The sequence below is a fragment of the Aegilops tauschii genome, chromosome 1 (assembly GCF_002575655.3).
Source record: "Aegilops tauschii subsp. strangulata cultivar AL8/78 chromosome 1, Aet v6.0, whole genome shotgun sequence".
Lineage (NCBI taxonomy): Eukaryota > Viridiplantae > Streptophyta > Magnoliopsida > Poales > Poaceae > Aegilops > Aegilops tauschii.
Genome location: NC_053035.3, coordinates 9,027,075 through 9,045,064, shown reverse-complemented (window position 1 = coordinate 9,045,064; position 17,990 = coordinate 9,027,075). Strand labels below are relative to the sequence as shown.

Sequence of the window (17,990 nt, the reverse complement as noted above, 5' to 3'; positions counted from 1 at the left end):
GTTTCAGGAGTGGAAGCTTGTTGAGCCTCAGGGCATACCGCTTACGCAAGCGTGGCTACGCTTTTCCGGGGCACCTTCCTCCCCACTGCAGGATGCTCGGGTTGTGGCCAGTTTGGGCATTCTTGTGGGGAAGCCTGAGCGTGTGGACATGACTTTCACCAGAGCTCAAGGGATTGCTCGGGTTTTGGTCAGTATTCTGAATGAATGTTGAGTATGTGCCGGAAGTGGTTAAGTGGGCTTATCGAGGCAGGATTTATAATCTGGTTATTGAGTTTGAGGACGAGAGCCTGTTGTCTGCACCGGCTCACGTGTCTGATGTTGATATGCATGAGGGTGACGGTGGCGCGGGAGTTCAGGAACCGCCGGCCGAGGACTCTGGACGACAGCTGTCCATGGGGCCGGGGTCCGACACCGCGACGACCGGGGATGGGGCTGCTCAGCCCTCCTTGGTGCCTTCGAAGTCGTTGAGATTTGGGTCCTTCGAACCTTTTTCTGCACCGCCGAGGTTGTGGAGCGATCGGGTGGAGTCCGAGGAGGCCTTTGAGCTCGCTTTGCCTGCTTTGGATTTTCTGGATGCTGTGGACTCGGGTTCTGGGGATTCATCACTTGCGGTCAGGGGGGCGGAGGAGGTGAGTCGGCAGGTGGCCACTCCCTCGTCTGGTCAGCGCGTGGTTCCCCCTCAGGAGACGCCGCAGCTTACAGGGCCTCATGTGCAGGGCGGAGACATAGGCCAGGCGGTCTCGGGTTCTTTTTGTGCTGAGGACAGGGATGCGGGGCAGGTGGCTCCCGTGTCCTCTTCTTCGCTGGGAGGAGGTCCAGGTCAGGAGGACTCAGATGCTTCTTCTCCCGTGGTGTCTTCTTCCCGGATGGTGCCGGTTTCGCCTTCGGGAGTGGGCTCGGGGCAGGCGGCTTCGGAGCTTTCTCCTATGGTGGTGCCCTCTCCGGTGCAGGTTGGGGAGCCAGGACGGGCGGTCCTGGCTATGTCTCCACCACCATCGGTGATGGCCTCGTCTGGTGGGGCGCGCCAGGCGTCCCTTCCTACTGGTGCCACTGTGGGGCGGCCCATGCAGGTCGCTCGGACGGCGGGTTGGGGTGAGGCAGGAGGCCGTACCCCATCCGCGATCTCTCGGGAGGAGGTCATTGCATTTGGCGGGATCCAGGATCCCTCGTCTGAGGGGCGTCGGGTGAGTGACCGTCTCCAGGCACATCCGGATGTGGACGACATCCAGCAACGGTGCGCCATGAGGGCGGCCAAGCTTCGTGAGGTCGAGGTCACTACTGGTATGTCGGTCAATTTTTCCAATTCCATTTTGCATTTTTCAAATGATGAGATTCTTGATAATGCAAATCAACTAGGGGTTTCTCTTGGTAGTAATGAAACTGGAATTTCTAATTCTATTAATGATCTACTTGACCTAGAGGCTGAGCGGGCCTTAGAGATGATTCGCAATATTGCAGCTGTTAAACCCATGTGTGATTCGGAGGTTGATGCGCTTGGGGTCAGGGCGCTTGATAATTTTTGTGCGGATCTTTTGCCTTCTAGTTCTGAGGCGGGGGTAGAGGATGTCTCTACTGAGATAGGCTTGGCAAGCCCCTCTGACGCTGGGTATGAGGACCAGTTGCAGAGTCAAGCTATCCCAAAGCGCAAGTGGAAACGGAAGGTATACCCGTCGTCCGCAGTGCGTAGGAGTGCTAGGATGCGTTCGGCAAAAAAAAAATTACGATGAACTATGAAAGGAATCTTTTGGAATAGCAGAGGTCTGAGAGACTTGGCTAAAAGAAGGTTTCTTGCTGAGGCGTCTGTCGAGCATCACTTAGATTTTATTGCTCTTTTGGAGACGGGGAGAGATAATTTTGCGCCTCAGTTTCTAAATTCTTTGTCGGGGGGTGTTGAATTTGATTGGCATTGCTTGCCGCCGAGAGGGAGATCGGGTGGAATCTTACTCGGCGTTAGGTGTGAGACGCTTGAGGTTCGCAGTGTGGTTATGGGAGACTTTGCAGTCAAGTTCCGGGTGCGGTCGAAGGAAGATGGGTTTAATTGGGCTCTGGTTGCGGTTTATGGGGCTGCGCAGCCCGAGCTCAAGCCCGATTTCTTGGCTGATCTAGTTCGGATGTGTGGTTCCGAGCAGTTGCCGTACCTGGTGGGGGTGATTTCAATATTATTAGAAGGCGTGAGGATAAGAACAATGATAACTTCGACGGCAGATGGTCGTTCATGTTCAATACTATCATTGAGAGTTTGAACCTGAGAGAAATTGAGCTCTCGGGCAGAAAATTCACCTGGGCTAATGCGCTGCCAAATCCGACGTATGAGAAGTTGGACCGTGTGTTGGCTAGTGTCGATTGGGAACAGAAGTTTCCTCTGGTAACAGTCCAGGCCTTATCCCGTGGTATTTCTGATCACACGCCGCTTTTTGTGGACTCTGGTCAGCCCTCCCATTTGGGGAACAAGAATGTGTTCTCCTTTGAGATGGCTTGGTTTGAACGTGAAGGCTTCTTTGATCTTGTAGCTAGATAGTGGGCTAAGGATTCAGGAGGAATCACTGCGCTTCAGCGCTGGCAGAATAAGATCAGGCACTTGAGGAGTGTCCTGCGTGGATGGGCTAAGCATCTTAGCGGGATTTATAAGGTTGAAAAGGAAAGGATTCTGTCACTTATTCAGTCCCTAGATGTAAAGGCAGAAACCACGCTTCTGCCAGTCGCGGAGCTTCAAACCAAGCTGGACGCGGAATTAAGGCTGAAAGAACTTCTTAGGGAAGAAGAGTTGAAGTGGGCGTTGCGGGCCAAGGTACGGAGAGTCGTCCAGGGGGACGTGAACACTGAATTTTTTCACATGATTGCTAATGGTAAGCATCGAAAGAAGAGGATCTTTCAGCTTGAGCAAGATGAGGGAACAATTGTAGGACAGGAGAACCTAAAATTGTACATTACTGAGTTCTATAAGCAGTTGTTTGGTCCTCCAGAACATAACTGTGTGTCTCTGGATGAGTCCAGGGTTGAGGATGTTCCTCAGCTCACAGTTGTGGAGAATGATGTACTGACGGCTCCTTTTACCGAGAAAGAGGTATTTGAGGCCGTTTCACAGATGGAAACTAACAAAGCGCCGGGCCCAGATGGATTTCCAGCGGAGTTTTATAAGAAATGCTGGTTTATCATTAAAGGTGGTTTGTTGCCTTTGTTCAATGATCTGTTTGCTGGGCAGCTTCATCTTTTTCAGCTAAATTTTGGAACGATCACACTTCTTCCAAAGAAAACAGAGGCTGTGAGAATTGAGCAATTCAGGCCAATCTGTCTTCTTAATGTTAGTTTCAAAATTTTCACCAAGGTCGGGACCAATAGGCTCTCACAGATCGCACATGCTGTTGTGCAGCCTACCCAAACTGCCTTCATGCCGGACAGGAACATCCTTGAGGGTGTTGTGGTCCTACATGAAACGCTCCATGAAATCCACACGAAAAAGCTGGATGGGGTTGTTTTCAAAGTGGATTTCGAAAAAGCGTATGACAAAGTCAAATGGCCTTTCCTTCAACAGGCTTTACGCATGAAGGGTTTTGATGAGGCCTGGTGACGCCAGGTAGAATCCTTTCGCAAAAAGGTAGTGTTGGAATTAAAGTAAATGATGATATAGGTCATTATTTTCAGACACACAAAGGCCTGAGGCAAGGAGACCCAATGTCCCCTATATTGTTCAACATTGTAGTCGATATGTTGGCCATTCTCATAGGCAGGGCAAAGAACGCCGGTCAGGTAGGTGGCTTGGTGCCCAACCTAGTTGATGGGGGTGTATCCATTTTGCAGTACGCTGATGATACAATCATCTTCATGGAGCATGACCTGGCAAAAGCGAGAAACATGAAGCTGGTGTTGTGTTTATTTGAACAATTGTCCGGTTTAAAGATTAACTTTCATAAAAGCGAGTTGTTCTGCTTTGGGAGAGCCAAGGAGGAACAAGAGGCTTATAGACAATTGTTTGGTTGTGAATTAGGGGCTTTACCTTTTACTTACCTAGGTATACCTATTCATCATCGTAAGCTCACGAACAGAGAGTGGAAATGTATCGAAGATCGGTTCGAAAAGAAACTTAGTTGTTGGAAGGGCAAACTTCTGTCTTATGGAGGCCGGTTAATTCTTATTAATTCGGTGCTCACAAGTTTGCCGATGTTCCTACTATCTTTCTTTGAGGTTCCAGTTGGGGTCAGGAAAAGGCTGGACTTCTATCGGTCAAGATTTTTTTGGCAGAGCGATGATCTTAAGAGAAAGTATAGACTCGCCAAGTGGGATATTATTTGTCGTCCCAAGGATCAGGGGGGTTGGGTATCGAGAATCTTGAGGTCAAGAACAGATGCCTGCTTAGTAAGTGGCTATATAAGTTATCAGTTGGGACTGATGCGACTTGGGCACAGATACTTCGTAACAAGTATCTGCAATCCAAAACCTTGTCACAGGTGACAATGAGACCAACTGATTCGCCATTTTGGAAGGGGCTTATGAGAGTTAAGTCAGCCTTCTTTAATAGAACAAAGTTTATAGTCGGAGCTGGTAACGATACTCGCTTCTGGGAGGACACTTGGCTTGGTGAGACACCTTTGGCATTACAGTACCCAACTCTGTATCGTATTGCCCATCGCCGTGATGCGCTTGTAGCAACGATTATGCAGGCCACCCCTCTTAATATTCAGTTTAGGAGGGTGCTTGTTGGTAATAGATGGGAAGCTTGGCTTCATCTGGTGCGTAGACTGATGGAGGTTCAGCTACAACATCAGCCCGATCAGTTGTGTTGGAAACTTACTAGGTCTGGACAATTTACCGTTAAATCGATGTACATCGATGTTATTAACTCGAGTGTCATTCCTAACTCCAAACATGTTTGGAAAGTCAAAATTTCTTTGAAAATCAAAGTGTTTATGTGGTTTGTCCATAAACAGGTTATTCTAACAAAGGACAACTTGGTTAAGCGCAATTGGACAGGATCTACTAGGTGTAGTTTCTGTGATCGGGATGAAACCATTAAGCATCTATTCTTTGAGTGCCCATTGGCAAGGATTTTGTGGCGCTCAGTGCAAATTGCTTTTAACATTACTCCTCCGAGTTCGGTCGGGTCGTTATTTGGAACGTGGCTGGATGGGATAGAGTCCGTTACAGCTAGACACATTCATGTAGGAGTTTGTGCGTTGTTATGGGCAATTTGGAACTGCAGAAATGATTTGGCTTTTAACAGAATAACTACTATTCATTTTTTGCAGGTTGTATTCCGTGCTACGGCGTTGATCCGTATGTGGTCCCTACTCACTCCGACGGAGGCCAGGGAGCGTTTGGTTACTGAATCTGTCCGGTGGGAGATGGTAGCGCGGGATATATTCAACCGGTTTGGATGGCGGTCATGTAATAGGATAGGCAATTAGTTTTCCTACCTTTATTTCTGCCAGCCGGTTGTGGCTTTATAACTTTTTTGTTTTCATGTCGAGGTCTTTGTGAGCTCGACGTTATTTTCTTTTACGACTCTTAGACATTGTTGAACCTATTTTATTTATCTATGTGGCCGTATGCATCTTCCAGATGCAGAGGCCGGGGAGTCCCCCCTTTTCCAAAAAAAAATAGAGGGAGTACAATATAAAAAGCTCTATGCATATGTACTACTTCCTCCGCCTGGGTTTATTGGGTCCCTAATATTGCGGGTCAAACTTTGACTATAAATTTAACTATTAATAAAACATGAGTTATATGTCACAAAATTTATACCGTCCAAAACATCTTCTGAGTACAAGCCCAACAGTATACTTTTCGTAACATATACCTCATATTTTGTTAGTCATATAGATGGTCAAAGTTTGACCCAAAATGCGAGCAGACCCAACGAACCCGGACAGAGGAAATAGATAGGTACGGTAGACACAATTCCAAGTTAGATTGTTGTGCATGCATCGGATGATGTAGTTCGCGTGTGTGAATTCGTAATTGGGATTTCTCACCAGAGAGTGAGCAGCTCAAACGCAGATGCGTGTTCTAGTAAGAGTCACACATGTTGTGTTTGGATGACTATTCATGTAAAGAGAAAGAGACAGCATTACAAAGCATGATCGAAATGCATCATGCATGCAGCTAGGTGTGCGGTGTCATACTCGTGACGATATACATGGCTATCAGATTATCTAGATAGGCATATATAGCCGGTATATATAGTCCATCGCAAAGTATATATTTTCCTATAGGTGTACTGGTGGATTATTCCTAGATTAGAAGATAGATATTCCGATCCAGTAACTATTACTTGCCTCAAAATCATCCCTCAATTGATTCGTAGCTACTTATGTGCAATTAACTGCTATGAGATATTGGAGTGAAACAAGCAAGCTAGGTGTTTTCTGATGTGAGCAGTGTGAAAGAGTTGATCCTGCTATGAAGGGAGCGTGGCATGCCATTCGAATAATCGAATCCTTCCATTGACAATGGTGCAGCAATCTCCATCAGGGTAGGCTGCGCGCCTGCGTCCATGGGCCTGGGCTATGGTCGCATTCAGTAACCTGGGACTTAACTTAAGGACAGTTTTCTTAGCCTGAACGATGCCACTGATTGTTATAATGTGCTCTGTATTCAGCTGCTACACTTTCTATTCTTCACTCGGTGTAAAACTCGGCCTACCATGCTCGCTCGTCTCTTTTACAGTTAATTAGCACTGATGATCTTGCACGCATGAACCGTGACTGATAGAAATTTAATAAGAACATAGTACGTGTCATACGCCGCTTGCTGTGAAGACAAAAACACCCAGCAAATGGAACTCGATGTTCAAAAATTAGCTGGTTGGATAACGCATGCCTACTACTCTGACGTAGATTGTTTTTGCTCTAATTAAGGACACCGTTGAACAGCTAGACGCCTAGATCTTTGATGCTTATCCCATTTTATTCGCTCGGCATTGATGATTGTGCAGGAGCGACTCTGACAAATTTAGTCAAACTACCAAAAATATGGCATCGGGTGAACTCTTTTTATTTTACTTGAATCTCGGCATTTTCCTGGCAAAAACCAGGCGTCCTCTCGCTCCTTCCTTCTTGCAGTAATATACTCGTGACTACATGCACATACACGGCTATCGGATGATCTAGCTAGGCCTAGGCATGCATTTGGCTAGTCTATATATAGTCCATCCCAAAGTGTCTTCTATCCTCCCTCCTGTAACAAATAGCAACAGTAACTGTTAGCTAGCTAACTATAGGATTAAACAGAACCATGCATGTACCCCTGGACTATAATGAATACTAGTAGAAGAGATTAGCTACATCTACATCCAAATGCAGTGAGATATTGGAGTGAACCAAACAAGCCTACTCCTTCCCGTATGAACAGATATTCCATCTGTATCTTTCTCTTCTCCACTTATCCAAAATCTTTAAGGCCTTGTTCTGTTGAGGTGGATTTGAAGGGGATTAAGAGTTATTGAGGGGGATTGAATACCCTACAAGTCAATATCCCTTCGAATCCCCTCCAATCTTCTTCAATCCCCTTGAGAGGAGGTTTAACCAAACAAGCCGTCAAGGGGAGAAAAGCAAAACCAACCAACAAAAACGGGGGACAAGCACAAGGTTTAAAGGCAGAGTGTCAACGGCTTATCTCTTCGCTGGCGTACTACCCAGTTGTTGAAATGGTGGAGAGCAGGACTTTTAGCGCATACAGTGTCGCTTCATCATTCCCGCAGCTTCGTTATCAATCTTCAACGCTCTTAGCGTCATTTTTTGGGTTCCAATCTACGACCGCTAGTCTTGAGGCCGGGGGTCCTCCTCCTTTTCTAAAAAAAACGACCGCTAGTCCTGCTCAGCACTCTAGATCTCAGGAAGTACGAGAGCACCATGCTGATGACGAACATGACCCACGTGTGACGACGAGGCACAACACCCTTGGGGTGGATCCCGGGAAAATCCCTACGTCGGCCACCACGATTATTGTTTTTTGTTGCTCACCTGTGTCGGTCTTTTGAATGTCCATGTCGTGCTAATCGTGAGTTGGTATACCTAAAAGAGGTCTGAAGGCCACAATGGAGAGCAGTAACCGAAGTGTTGTGCGAATGTATGTGAAGAGTGGTGCGAAATTTCACACAACAAATTAAACCTCACTTTGACAAGGCATCTTGAGGTTGTTTGTTGGTTCTTTTCTCGATCTTACACTAGTAGTATATATGTTCGGCTTGTATGCTTTACTCCGAGCTTGCAGGCTTGTTTCTTTGGGCTTTGTAAGTGAAGTTTAAAGTAAATCAAAGTACATCAGGCATCAAGTAGAACAACAAGCTCAATCCCACTGCGCACCAGCCGAAGACTCTTGTCTTTGGGTCCCATTGCCAGACTTCTAGTATTCGATTCCCAATCCATCTCAGGAAGAAGAGCTTGACAAAGTTCAGCACCGGGGGAACTCGATCGACCTCACAGATGCGGAAGCACAAATGTAAAAGCACCTCTTCAACCAGGATCCGACCAGAGCAATGGGGGGCTCTTGATAATAAGCTCCAAGTCCCTATTGTTTTTCCAGTTGTGATTTTTGATACCCAGCAAGGAAAAACTTTCAGTGGGCCAGAGTAACATATATTTTCTTAAAGAGAGTGGTTTTCTATAGGCTGAGCTCCTTGGTACCCCTTATCCTCATCCCTCCATCATTGCTTTGAGATCCATGCTAGCCAACTAACTTACTACTTGAAACTTTCCCTTTTTTGTTCCTCTCAAATGAAACAACATATGGGCTTCAAACTTTTCAGGTTGAACAAACATTAGAATCTCAATGTGTGAAAGAACTTTTGATTTTTTGGTCCAGCAAAAATATACAAAATGAAAAAAAATTGAGTAAAAATATTATTGAAATATTTAAGATGTATAAAAATCTGAAAGTTTTTCCCCACATCATAGTTAGAATGTTTTGTTGTCCTGCAAAGTTTAAAGTTTATATGTTGTTTTGTTTATGAGAAACAAAAAAGAGAAAAATACATGCACAGATCGCGATGCATGAATGGATAGCTAGATAAGGGGTACCATGGAGCTCGACCTACACTACAACTTTCTGATTCTTGAAAATCATCTGTAATCCAGACCAGCAAGAAGAATTAAAGCATACATCATTGCGAGTTTTCCATATATATAATACAAAAACTGAACATCTGTAGTGGGGAGATAGAAGAACGGGATGTAGAGATGGTAGGAAGCATATCTACCCTGGTCAAATTAGAGTTGGCCCCTGATCTTGAATGTCCCTTCATCGTCTTTAGTGGAGGATTTCAACGATTATGGAGTTTTAAGCATAATTGGTTTAATGTGTTGGTGTTTGAAGCGAGGGTGATGACGCACAAGTATAAGGGATCAATCGTACGTAGTCCTTTTGATAAGTAAGAGTGTCGAACCGAATGAGGAGCAGAAGGAAATGACAAGCAGTTTTTCAGGAAGGTAATGTCTGCAAGCACTGAAATTGTCGGTAACAAGTTGTTTGATAGAAAGATAATTTGTAAGAAACAAGTAACGGTAACGGTAAATAAAGTGCAACAAGGTAGCTCAATCCTTTTGTGGCAAAGAACATGCCAAAACGGTCTCTTATGATAAAGAAAGCGTTCTTGAGGGTACACGGGAATTTTATCAAGTCACTTTCATCATGTTGGTTTGATTTGTGTTCGCTACTTTGATAATTTGATATGTGGGTGGACCGGTGCTTAGGTGTTGTTCTTACTTAAATAAACCTCCTACTTATGATTAACCTCCTCGCAAGCATCCGCAACTACGAGAAAAGTATTAAGATAAAATCTAATGTTAGCATTAAACTTTTGGATCCAAATCGGTCCCTTATGAAGTAGCGCATAAACTAGGATTTAAGCTTCTGTCACTCTAGCAACCCATCATCTAGTAACTACTCCACAATGCATTCCCTTAGGCCCAAATATGGTGAAGTGCCATGTAGTCGACGTTCACATGACACCACTAAGGGAATGACAACATACATATCATCAAAATATCGAACACATATCAAGTTCACATGACTACTTGTAACATGACTTCTCCCGTGACCTCAAAAACAAAAGTAACTACTCACAAATGATAATCATGCTCAATATCAAAGGGGTATTGTATAGCATAATGCATGGATCTGGACATATAATCTTTCACCAAATAAACCATATAGCAATCAACTACAAGATGTAATCAACACTACTAGTCACCCACAAGTACCAATCTGAGGTTCTGGTACAAAGATTGAACACAAGAGATGAACTAGAGTTTGGGAGGAGATGGTGCTGTTGAAGATGTTGATGGAGATTGCCCTTCCAAAGATGAGAGGGTTGTTGGTGATGACGATGACGATGATTTCCTCCTCCGCGGGGGAAGTCCCCCCCCCCCCCCCCCCCCCCGCGGAATCGTTTCGCCGGAGGGCAAAAGTGCTCCTGCCCAAGTTCTGCCTTGAGACGACGATGCTCCGTCCCGAAAGTCCTCTCTTTTTTTAGGGCACAACCCACCAGGGCGCGCCTGGGCTGCCTGGCGCGCCCAGGTGGGTTGTGCCCATCTCGTGGGCCCCCTCTGGTAGTTATTTGCTCCGGTATTTTTTTATATATTGCAAAACAATTCTTCGTAAATTTTCAGCTCATTTGGAGATGTGCAGAATAGGTAACTCTAACGTAGCTTTTTCAGGTCCAAAATTCCAGCTAACGGCACTCTCCCACTTTGTGTAAACCTTGCATACTATAAGAGAAAGGCACTAGAATTACTTCGTAAAGCATTATTATTCATAAAAACATTGTAAATAACAATAGAAAAACATGATGCAAAATGGACGTATCAGAGGGCTATGCCAAATCTCAAGGAGCTTGATCTCGGTGTTCACCCTTATAATTTAAAATCTTTTGGTAGTGGTTTTTATTTCGGCATCCAACACCTCGCCAGCCTAACTATCATCTGTGTTTGGATAGATTGCAGTGGAGTAAAGGCTGCAGATGTGGAGGTTGTTGAGCATGTGACATTTATTGACCTTTTTTGATTGAGAAATTGCCAAATCCAAGCAATTTGGCATGGTGCCTTGAATTCGCTATACAAGGCCATGAAAACAAATTGGGGTAATTTGACGGATGTCGAAAAAAATGCTCATGAAGACCCTACGTTGAACATGGTGTTTTTTTGGACATCCTTGAAATGACCTCAACTTTTGCCACTAGGTGGCCATGCTCATGGTAGTCATCCATGCCAGATTTGAAAGACTTCTGACACGTATGGCAGTTTATCATATTTTTCACCAAGAAAACTCCAGAAAATGTAAAACTTGTCGAAAACCCAAATAACTTGGCATGGTGCCATAATTTTTTCACCAATTAAAAAATGTTCAAGGAGTTTGAAATAATCTTCACACACTTACAAATTGTTCGGAATTTAAAAGATGTTCTGGTTTCAAAAGTTTTCTACACAAACACAAAAAATGTCCGGGGAAACTCAAATAAAATTGATTACAATTTTTTCGTATTTTTTTGGTTATGTTTTAAATTTCCAAATTTGTTAGTGTTTTTCAAAAAATGCCGCGCTCAAAATTTTGTTCGCTATTTTAAATAAGTATTTATGTTTTGATATTCTAAGAAATTTTGAAAGACACGAACAATTATTTCAAATTTATGTATTTTTTAAAACGTGAATATTTGTATTTTATGAACAAAAATTGAAAAGGTAAACATTTTTTGAAATTTTTAAAAGTACACACTTTTTTGAAAAAGAAAAAAAAATGAAAACAAAAAAACCAAAAAAGAACAACACAGAAGAAAGAGAAATAGTGGGAAAAAGATCGGTTTGACAATGGGCTAGCCCAATGAAACCAGGGCTTCCGCGAACTGAAGAAGATGAAAAGGAAAAAAAAGAAGTAAATAGGTACGAGCGTTAAGATGTCAAGCAATATCTAATAAATGCCTTCAACAAGGAGCATAGACGCCACTAGTAGGTATAAGCAACAAAGAAGTCTCGTGTGTGGTTGTTCACCAACTATCCAAAAAAAAATCTTGCTGCAATGTCCCGATTGATACGAGGGCCAATTCCATTTTCCCCCTAATTTTGTACCGACCTCATCTTTACCTCTAAATAAAAACGGTGCTCAACTTTACCCCTCTTCCGTTAAGTGCGCTTATAGAAATGCCTTTCCATACATTTTCCGTCCAGTCAAAGGCCTTTGACCGTTAGATTTTTCTATACGCGCACTTAACGGTCAAAGGTCTTTGACTGGACGGAAAATGTATGGAAGGGCATTTCTATAAGAGCACTTAACCGAAGAGGGGTAAAGTTAAGCATTGTTTTTATTTAGGGGTAAAGATGAGGTCGGGACAAAATTAGGGGGAAAAGTGTAAATCTTCCTTGATACAAAGTAAGTGCCCTCCATGGACCCAGGACCTAGAAATCCATGCCCCATCCCATGGAGTAAGCGCCCAGGGATTGTCATCTATGCATATGGTTCTGGCATGTATTGCAACCAAGCGGAATCATATATGCATAAACTGCCTACATGATGAGGAAGGTCGCATATCCTGTCACTCGACATCAAAACCAAGGAACATGATGAACCCCACACACTAAGAATTTGCTTCAACGCCAGATCTACCACCGCAGTGTGCTGAGCATAGCGATGCCTGCTCTGTTTCATATTTGATCCTCCTTGAGTGCCTTCTTAGAACATCCACATGTAGGTCGTAAACAAATCTAACACACAACCGCATACGGCATGGGTTGCAAAATTCATTGGTCTCCCAATATAGCCATGCCATATAACTTGCAGCGTGGGTTCTAGCTCTGACACAAATTAACCTAAAGTATGTGAGGAAGGATAAGGGAGCAGACTGTGTGCTCTATGCATGTGACCATGCTAAAGTGGAAGAAGGGAGAAAGAGGGGAGAGATCACATTTTTTAAAGTAGGGGCTTTGGTTTCCTCTTTTTTAGCTTTGGAAGCACCCTCCACAATGGTTTTCACGGATGCTAAAAGTTATTTCATCATTTGGCACTTGTATTTGGTTACACATTGTGGGTGCCCTTAGTTCGTAATAGTAGCCCCAAATATTTAGCCGAGAGTTAGATCATCTGACTGTTTAGCAAAGCACCAATCTCACTGATAAGATTGCCAATCGACATTTTGGTCAATCGGTGCCCGCCACACCGATTCCTTCACTCCTGGTGCACGCTCCCACCTCATCTCCCACACCCGGCGCTCGTCCTACATGGCCTGATACATCATGGACCGTCAGCCGCCGATATCGTCCACCACTTCTTTGATGCAATGTTTGAATAAAGTTTAACCATTTATTTGGTGAACATTTGCAAGGCCACACAATGAACATGGGTGAAGAGTTTCTACACAATGAGTTGATCGAATCATATATGATCCATCGTAACGCTGATTTGATCATCTTGGGCAGAGCAAGTTGAATTTTTTCTGGAGAAGGATCGTCCATCTTGAGGTCGAGATGTGCATCAACGGCTTATCAATAATTCTTTTTTGGCAAAAAACTTTCAATCTATTCATCTTCAATCATAATAGTATAACGAACAGTAGAAGCAATAGACTTCTCAATGATTCCGTGGAGCATCATTTGTGGTTTGTGGATGCTCTTTGATAAATTTTTTTAATTATGACCTTTGAATAATATTTATATTTGAACTATATATTTTAGATTTAAACTATGCATTTCTATGTTTAGACTATGTCTTTCGAATATTCAAATAAAGTTTGAACAACAATAGAAAAGTAAAAAAGATATGGGCCGGACATAGAGATTGTCGCTGGCTGCACAAAAAGAAGAGGACAGCGATAACGCCCACACGTGTGGTGGGAGCCAAACCCGTCCACACGCCCTATAGCACACAGACTACGCCATGTCACCGCATGCATGCATGTGGAAATCTTTTAGGATTTTCTGTTTTTAAAATGTTTTATCTCTTAAATCCGTTTTCACCATTAAATCCCTCGCGACGAGATCTTCGAAACTAGATCTACGAATTTTTTTTTGTTATAAGTTGTCATGTCTATTGCACATAAATTGCCATGATGTTTACACTGAAGTTGCCATGACATGTTTCAGCTATTTTCTTCTACATTTAAAAGTAATTTTGACATGTTATAAAACGGGGAGTTAAGAAACTAGACTTGCCATGCACCATAAATTAAAATTACCATGATACATGCACTTAAAATTGCTATGGTTCATACAAAAAAAATATTTTCATGGTCAAAGTACTGGAATTGCCATCATCGGAAAACTAAAATTGCCATGATCTACAAACTAAAATTGCCACATGGCAACTTTTTAAGCACTAAAAATTTCTGCTGATGTCATTTGTCCATACGTGGCAAAATGGATGGTGATGGAGGCGTGTGGGCGATGTGCAAACGCCCACACGTGTGGGCGTTAGTTTTTCCGAAAGAAGACGGGGGAGGGGGTTTTGGTGCCCTCGTCGAAATCCCGAAAGTGCCCCTGTGCCAGATTGACCAAAACGAGCTCGCTCTCCCCCGTATCGTTCCCCTCCTCCAGCTCTCTCTCTCTCTCTCTCGCTCCCAGCGTCGGCGCCTCGTCGGAGGCGCTCCTCGACGGCGTCGCGCCTCGTCGGACGCGCTCCTGGACGGCGCCGGGCACCTCCCGGCGCGGCCCCTGGTGAGTCTCTCTTTCCCTCTCTCTCTCCCGCTCATCCCCATGCCCCCACGGGGCGGCGACCTAGGGTAGGGTTAGGAGTAGGAGCTCGCCGCCGCCGCCCCGTCGTGCCGCTGCTGCTGCTTCGTGCGGCCGCCGGGCCCGCGCGCTCGTGCGCTGCCGCCACCGCCGTCACGCTTGAACCCAGTCTCAAGCCTGATGAGAATAGTAGATTCAGTTGAAACTAGCACAGGTGAAACTATGAATTCAAACATATAACAAAGCCAGATTTAGGATGCTCACTCGCGAGCTCTACCATTCAGTCAGTCTCCTGTGAACCAGAGCTTCCAAATCCTTTGGGAATTCAGCCCAGCCATCACAGAGCATTGGGGATGTTATGTTTTTGCCGCATCTTCAGTCAAAGAGGTACAGGGGGCAATATGGCCATCTGTTTAGGTGCGTATCATCGAAAACTAATCAAAGTAGCGCGTTTGAGTCAAAGAGGATAAATCATCCAACATCTAGCCCAGTATCGCTTCTGCTTTTCCTAATTTGTGATGCGAAGCAACAAAAAGTGGAATATTTCTGCCTGTAATCGCCATATAATTTGGTCGAAAGTTTGCTTGATGGTACTGACTTTGTGTAATCCGTCTGTAGGGGATTCTTGCAGAACTAGTACAGTCCTGTGGGGTTCATCATCAGCTGTTAAGGAGTGATTCAGTGATAGTGACCAGCACAGGTGGTAGTGGTAAGCTTAGGGGAGATGTACCGTGGTGGGCTTGACCGCTTCAAGAAAGCTCAGGCCTTGGAGCCGTTCTCGGTGCAGCAGTCTGGTTCGGGTGCAAAGAGCGTACCCGCGGCGGTGAAAGTGCAGCCAGCTCCATTGGTGCCGCCGCAAAGCTCACATCTCGGTCCCAGCCAGAGTCACCATGCTCAGCAGAGTGGTGGCTCAAGCATCGCCGGGCAAGAAGCTGCTGGGGCTCCCAGACCTGCCGGGACGCAGTTTGGTGGTGGGCAGTCGACGTGGCAACCGCCGGACTGGGCAATTGAGCCGCGCCCTGGGGTTTACTATCTTGAGGTGATGAAGGATGGGAATGCCATTGATAGGATCAATCTGGACAAGAAGAGGCATATATTTGGGAGGCAGGTGCCTGCTTGCGAGATTGTCTTGGACCATCAGTCTGTCTCACGCCAACATGCTGCTGTCGTTCCACACAAAAATGGAAGGTTAGAGACCTGCCTGATGTTTGATGCACCTGCGTTCAGTTGGACGTACGAGTTTATGTTTTTGATGGTTAATGAGACTTCTTTTTAGCAACCTGAATATTAGGTGTGCTATCAAATCAAATAGATTTGATTTTCTTAACTCAATAGACAACGGTTTGTGCCTGTAATGGAATATTGTGCTCCTATATGCTATTGACCTTTTAGACATGCTTCGTTCAGAATTTTCTGCCCAAGAAATGGCAGGATTATAGCTGTAAAATGTTCTTTTATCTTTGTTGTGTCTTAGGTGCATAACTAACAGCTGCTCCATGCTTCCTTTGTTTCCTTTCAGCATCTATGTGATCGATTTAGGATCTGTTCATGGTACATTTGTTGCAAACGAGAGATTAACCAAGGACAACCCTGTTGAACTTGAAGTTGGACAGTCACTTCGCTTTGCTGCATCAACCAGAGCATATGTTCTACGAAAGAACACTGCTGCTTTTTTTCCCGCTCAAAGTCTCCCATCAGATGTGAGTTTGCCGTCTCCTCCAGACTCTGACGATGAAGACGCCGTTGTTGCATACAATACAATACTTAATCGCTATGGTGTTAGCAAATCAGACGTGCCATTGAAGAGAAAAGGCTCTTCTGGTGATGCTTCTGCTTCTGCTGTAAATGATGACAGCCAGGCAGTCGGTAGACCGTCAAAGAGAAGCAGAAAGCGGAGAGTGTCATTTAGAGATCAGGTTGGTGGAGAGCTTATTCAGGTGGTTGGGATTTCTGATGGTGCAGATGTTGAAACTGAACCAGGCCCAGTTGGTGTGAAGGAAGGCAGTCTTGTTGGGAAGTACGAGTCTCTTGTACAGGTCACTGTCATACCAAAAGGAAAGGAGCAAACTTCATCAAAGGACAGTGCCTCCCACAGTGGGGTAACAGATAAGCTACAACAGATGCTTAACAAAGTTAAAAGCACATCCAGAGGTGGTATGTATGATGACCTTTACGGGGACTCTGTTCCAGCAAAACTGGGCTCATCATGGGCGTATAAATCAGATGGCCAGCCAGAGCAAGTCAAAGTTGTTGATGAAAAGAAGTCTAGCAGGGACGTGGGTGCAAATTCAGCTGATGATAGTGATGATGACTTGTTTGGCGACTAGTTATTTTGTCACATTTCCAGTTAGTAGTGAATTGCCTTGATTACAAACACATGGCAGCAGAAATGTTATGTTTGCCTTGGGTATTTTGCTTTGTTCTACATGATTGTATCCTGCTGTGAATCAAGGTAATCTCTTTTTTGCCTAATATTAATGTTAGAGCATGCTTTCTTATGGTTGCGATCATGGGGATTGTACGTACCATCTTGCCCCATTTCTTCATTCTGTTATTGTGTTGTGCCGTTAACTCTTTTACCCTGCCCTGGTTTCTTACGTCTTACTGTTTTAGCTTGCTTGTGCATTATGATGCACTATCTTGTTGGACATCTCTCATATTTTAAATGCTTATAACATTTAAATAGTAAAAGCCAGAGTTTGCTTCGTAGCTTGAACCGTTGCTGTATTCATGTTCGTCTGGTCAAGTAGGTACATAACTTTATCGCCCACATGCTTCCCATATTCACATGTCATAAGTGTGGTAAGTCTTGTCTCTAGTTTGTGGCTTAATTATTAGTCATTTATTGATATTCTGTCTTTTGTTTGGCTTGTTTTGCTTCTACTTTAGGAGCTCCTAATATGTAAGGAGTGATTTTTCTTCCTTTTCATTAATATAAAAGTTGAGATAAAATAAGGAAATCACCTCGCTTTGTCCCCTGTTTCTCATAGACTCCCTCCCGTTTAAGCCCTGCTGTCTGGACTCTTTCTGCATGGTAGACTTGGTAGTTAACCATCATGATCCTGTTATCCTACTTTTGAATGAAGGCCCAGGTCCTTATGTATCCATTTGATAGTATTCCACCATCCAATCCTTTTGGGAAGTATGTTGAAACTGCACAAGGTTGCTTGCTTCGCTCTTATAGAGCCTAACTATCATGCATCTTCAGCTAGTGACCATTGCTTGGACTTAGTATTTTGACTTAGTTTGGACGTACGAGGTCTCTCGTCAGCAGGAGTCTTTGGTATCTGTGCCAGGTACGCTAGGTACTCTAGCAGTGGATACTTTCTGCATGTTTACTGT

At 44.4% G+C, this 17,990-nt stretch overlaps 1 protein-coding gene and 1 pseudogene across 1 annotated transcript; both read left to right on the top strand.

The window, feature by feature from the left end:
• Positions 1-200: 200 nt before the first annotated feature.
• Positions 201-4,465, top strand: LOC141023366 (uncharacterized; annotated as a pseudogene).
• A 9,974-nt stretch (positions 4,466-14,439) lies between these two features.
• Positions 14,440-17,146, top strand: LOC109766052 (protein phosphatase 1 regulatory inhibitor subunit PPP1R8 homolog). Its single transcript, XM_020324821.4, has 3 exons — positions 14,440-14,633; positions 15,267-15,836; positions 16,168-17,146. The coding sequence occupies exons 2-3, from the start codon at positions 15,373-15,375 to the stop codon at positions 16,973-16,975; spliced, it is 1,272 nt and encodes a 423-aa protein (XP_020180410.1). The 5' UTR covers positions 14,440-14,633; positions 15,267-15,372; the 3' UTR covers positions 16,976-17,146.
• Positions 17,147-17,990: the final 844 nt, after the last annotated feature.

Bases quoted from the DNA above. Each gene is read 5' to 3' on its own strand.
- LOC109766052 (XM_020324821.4), top strand. From the start codon at position 15,373: ATGTACCGTGGTGGGCTTGACCGCTTCAAGAAAGCTCAGGCCTTGGAG. The intron at 15,837-16,167 runs GTTAGAGACCTG...GTTTCCTTTCAG, and splicing joins GTTCCACACAAAAATGGAAG to CATCTATGTGATCGATTTAG.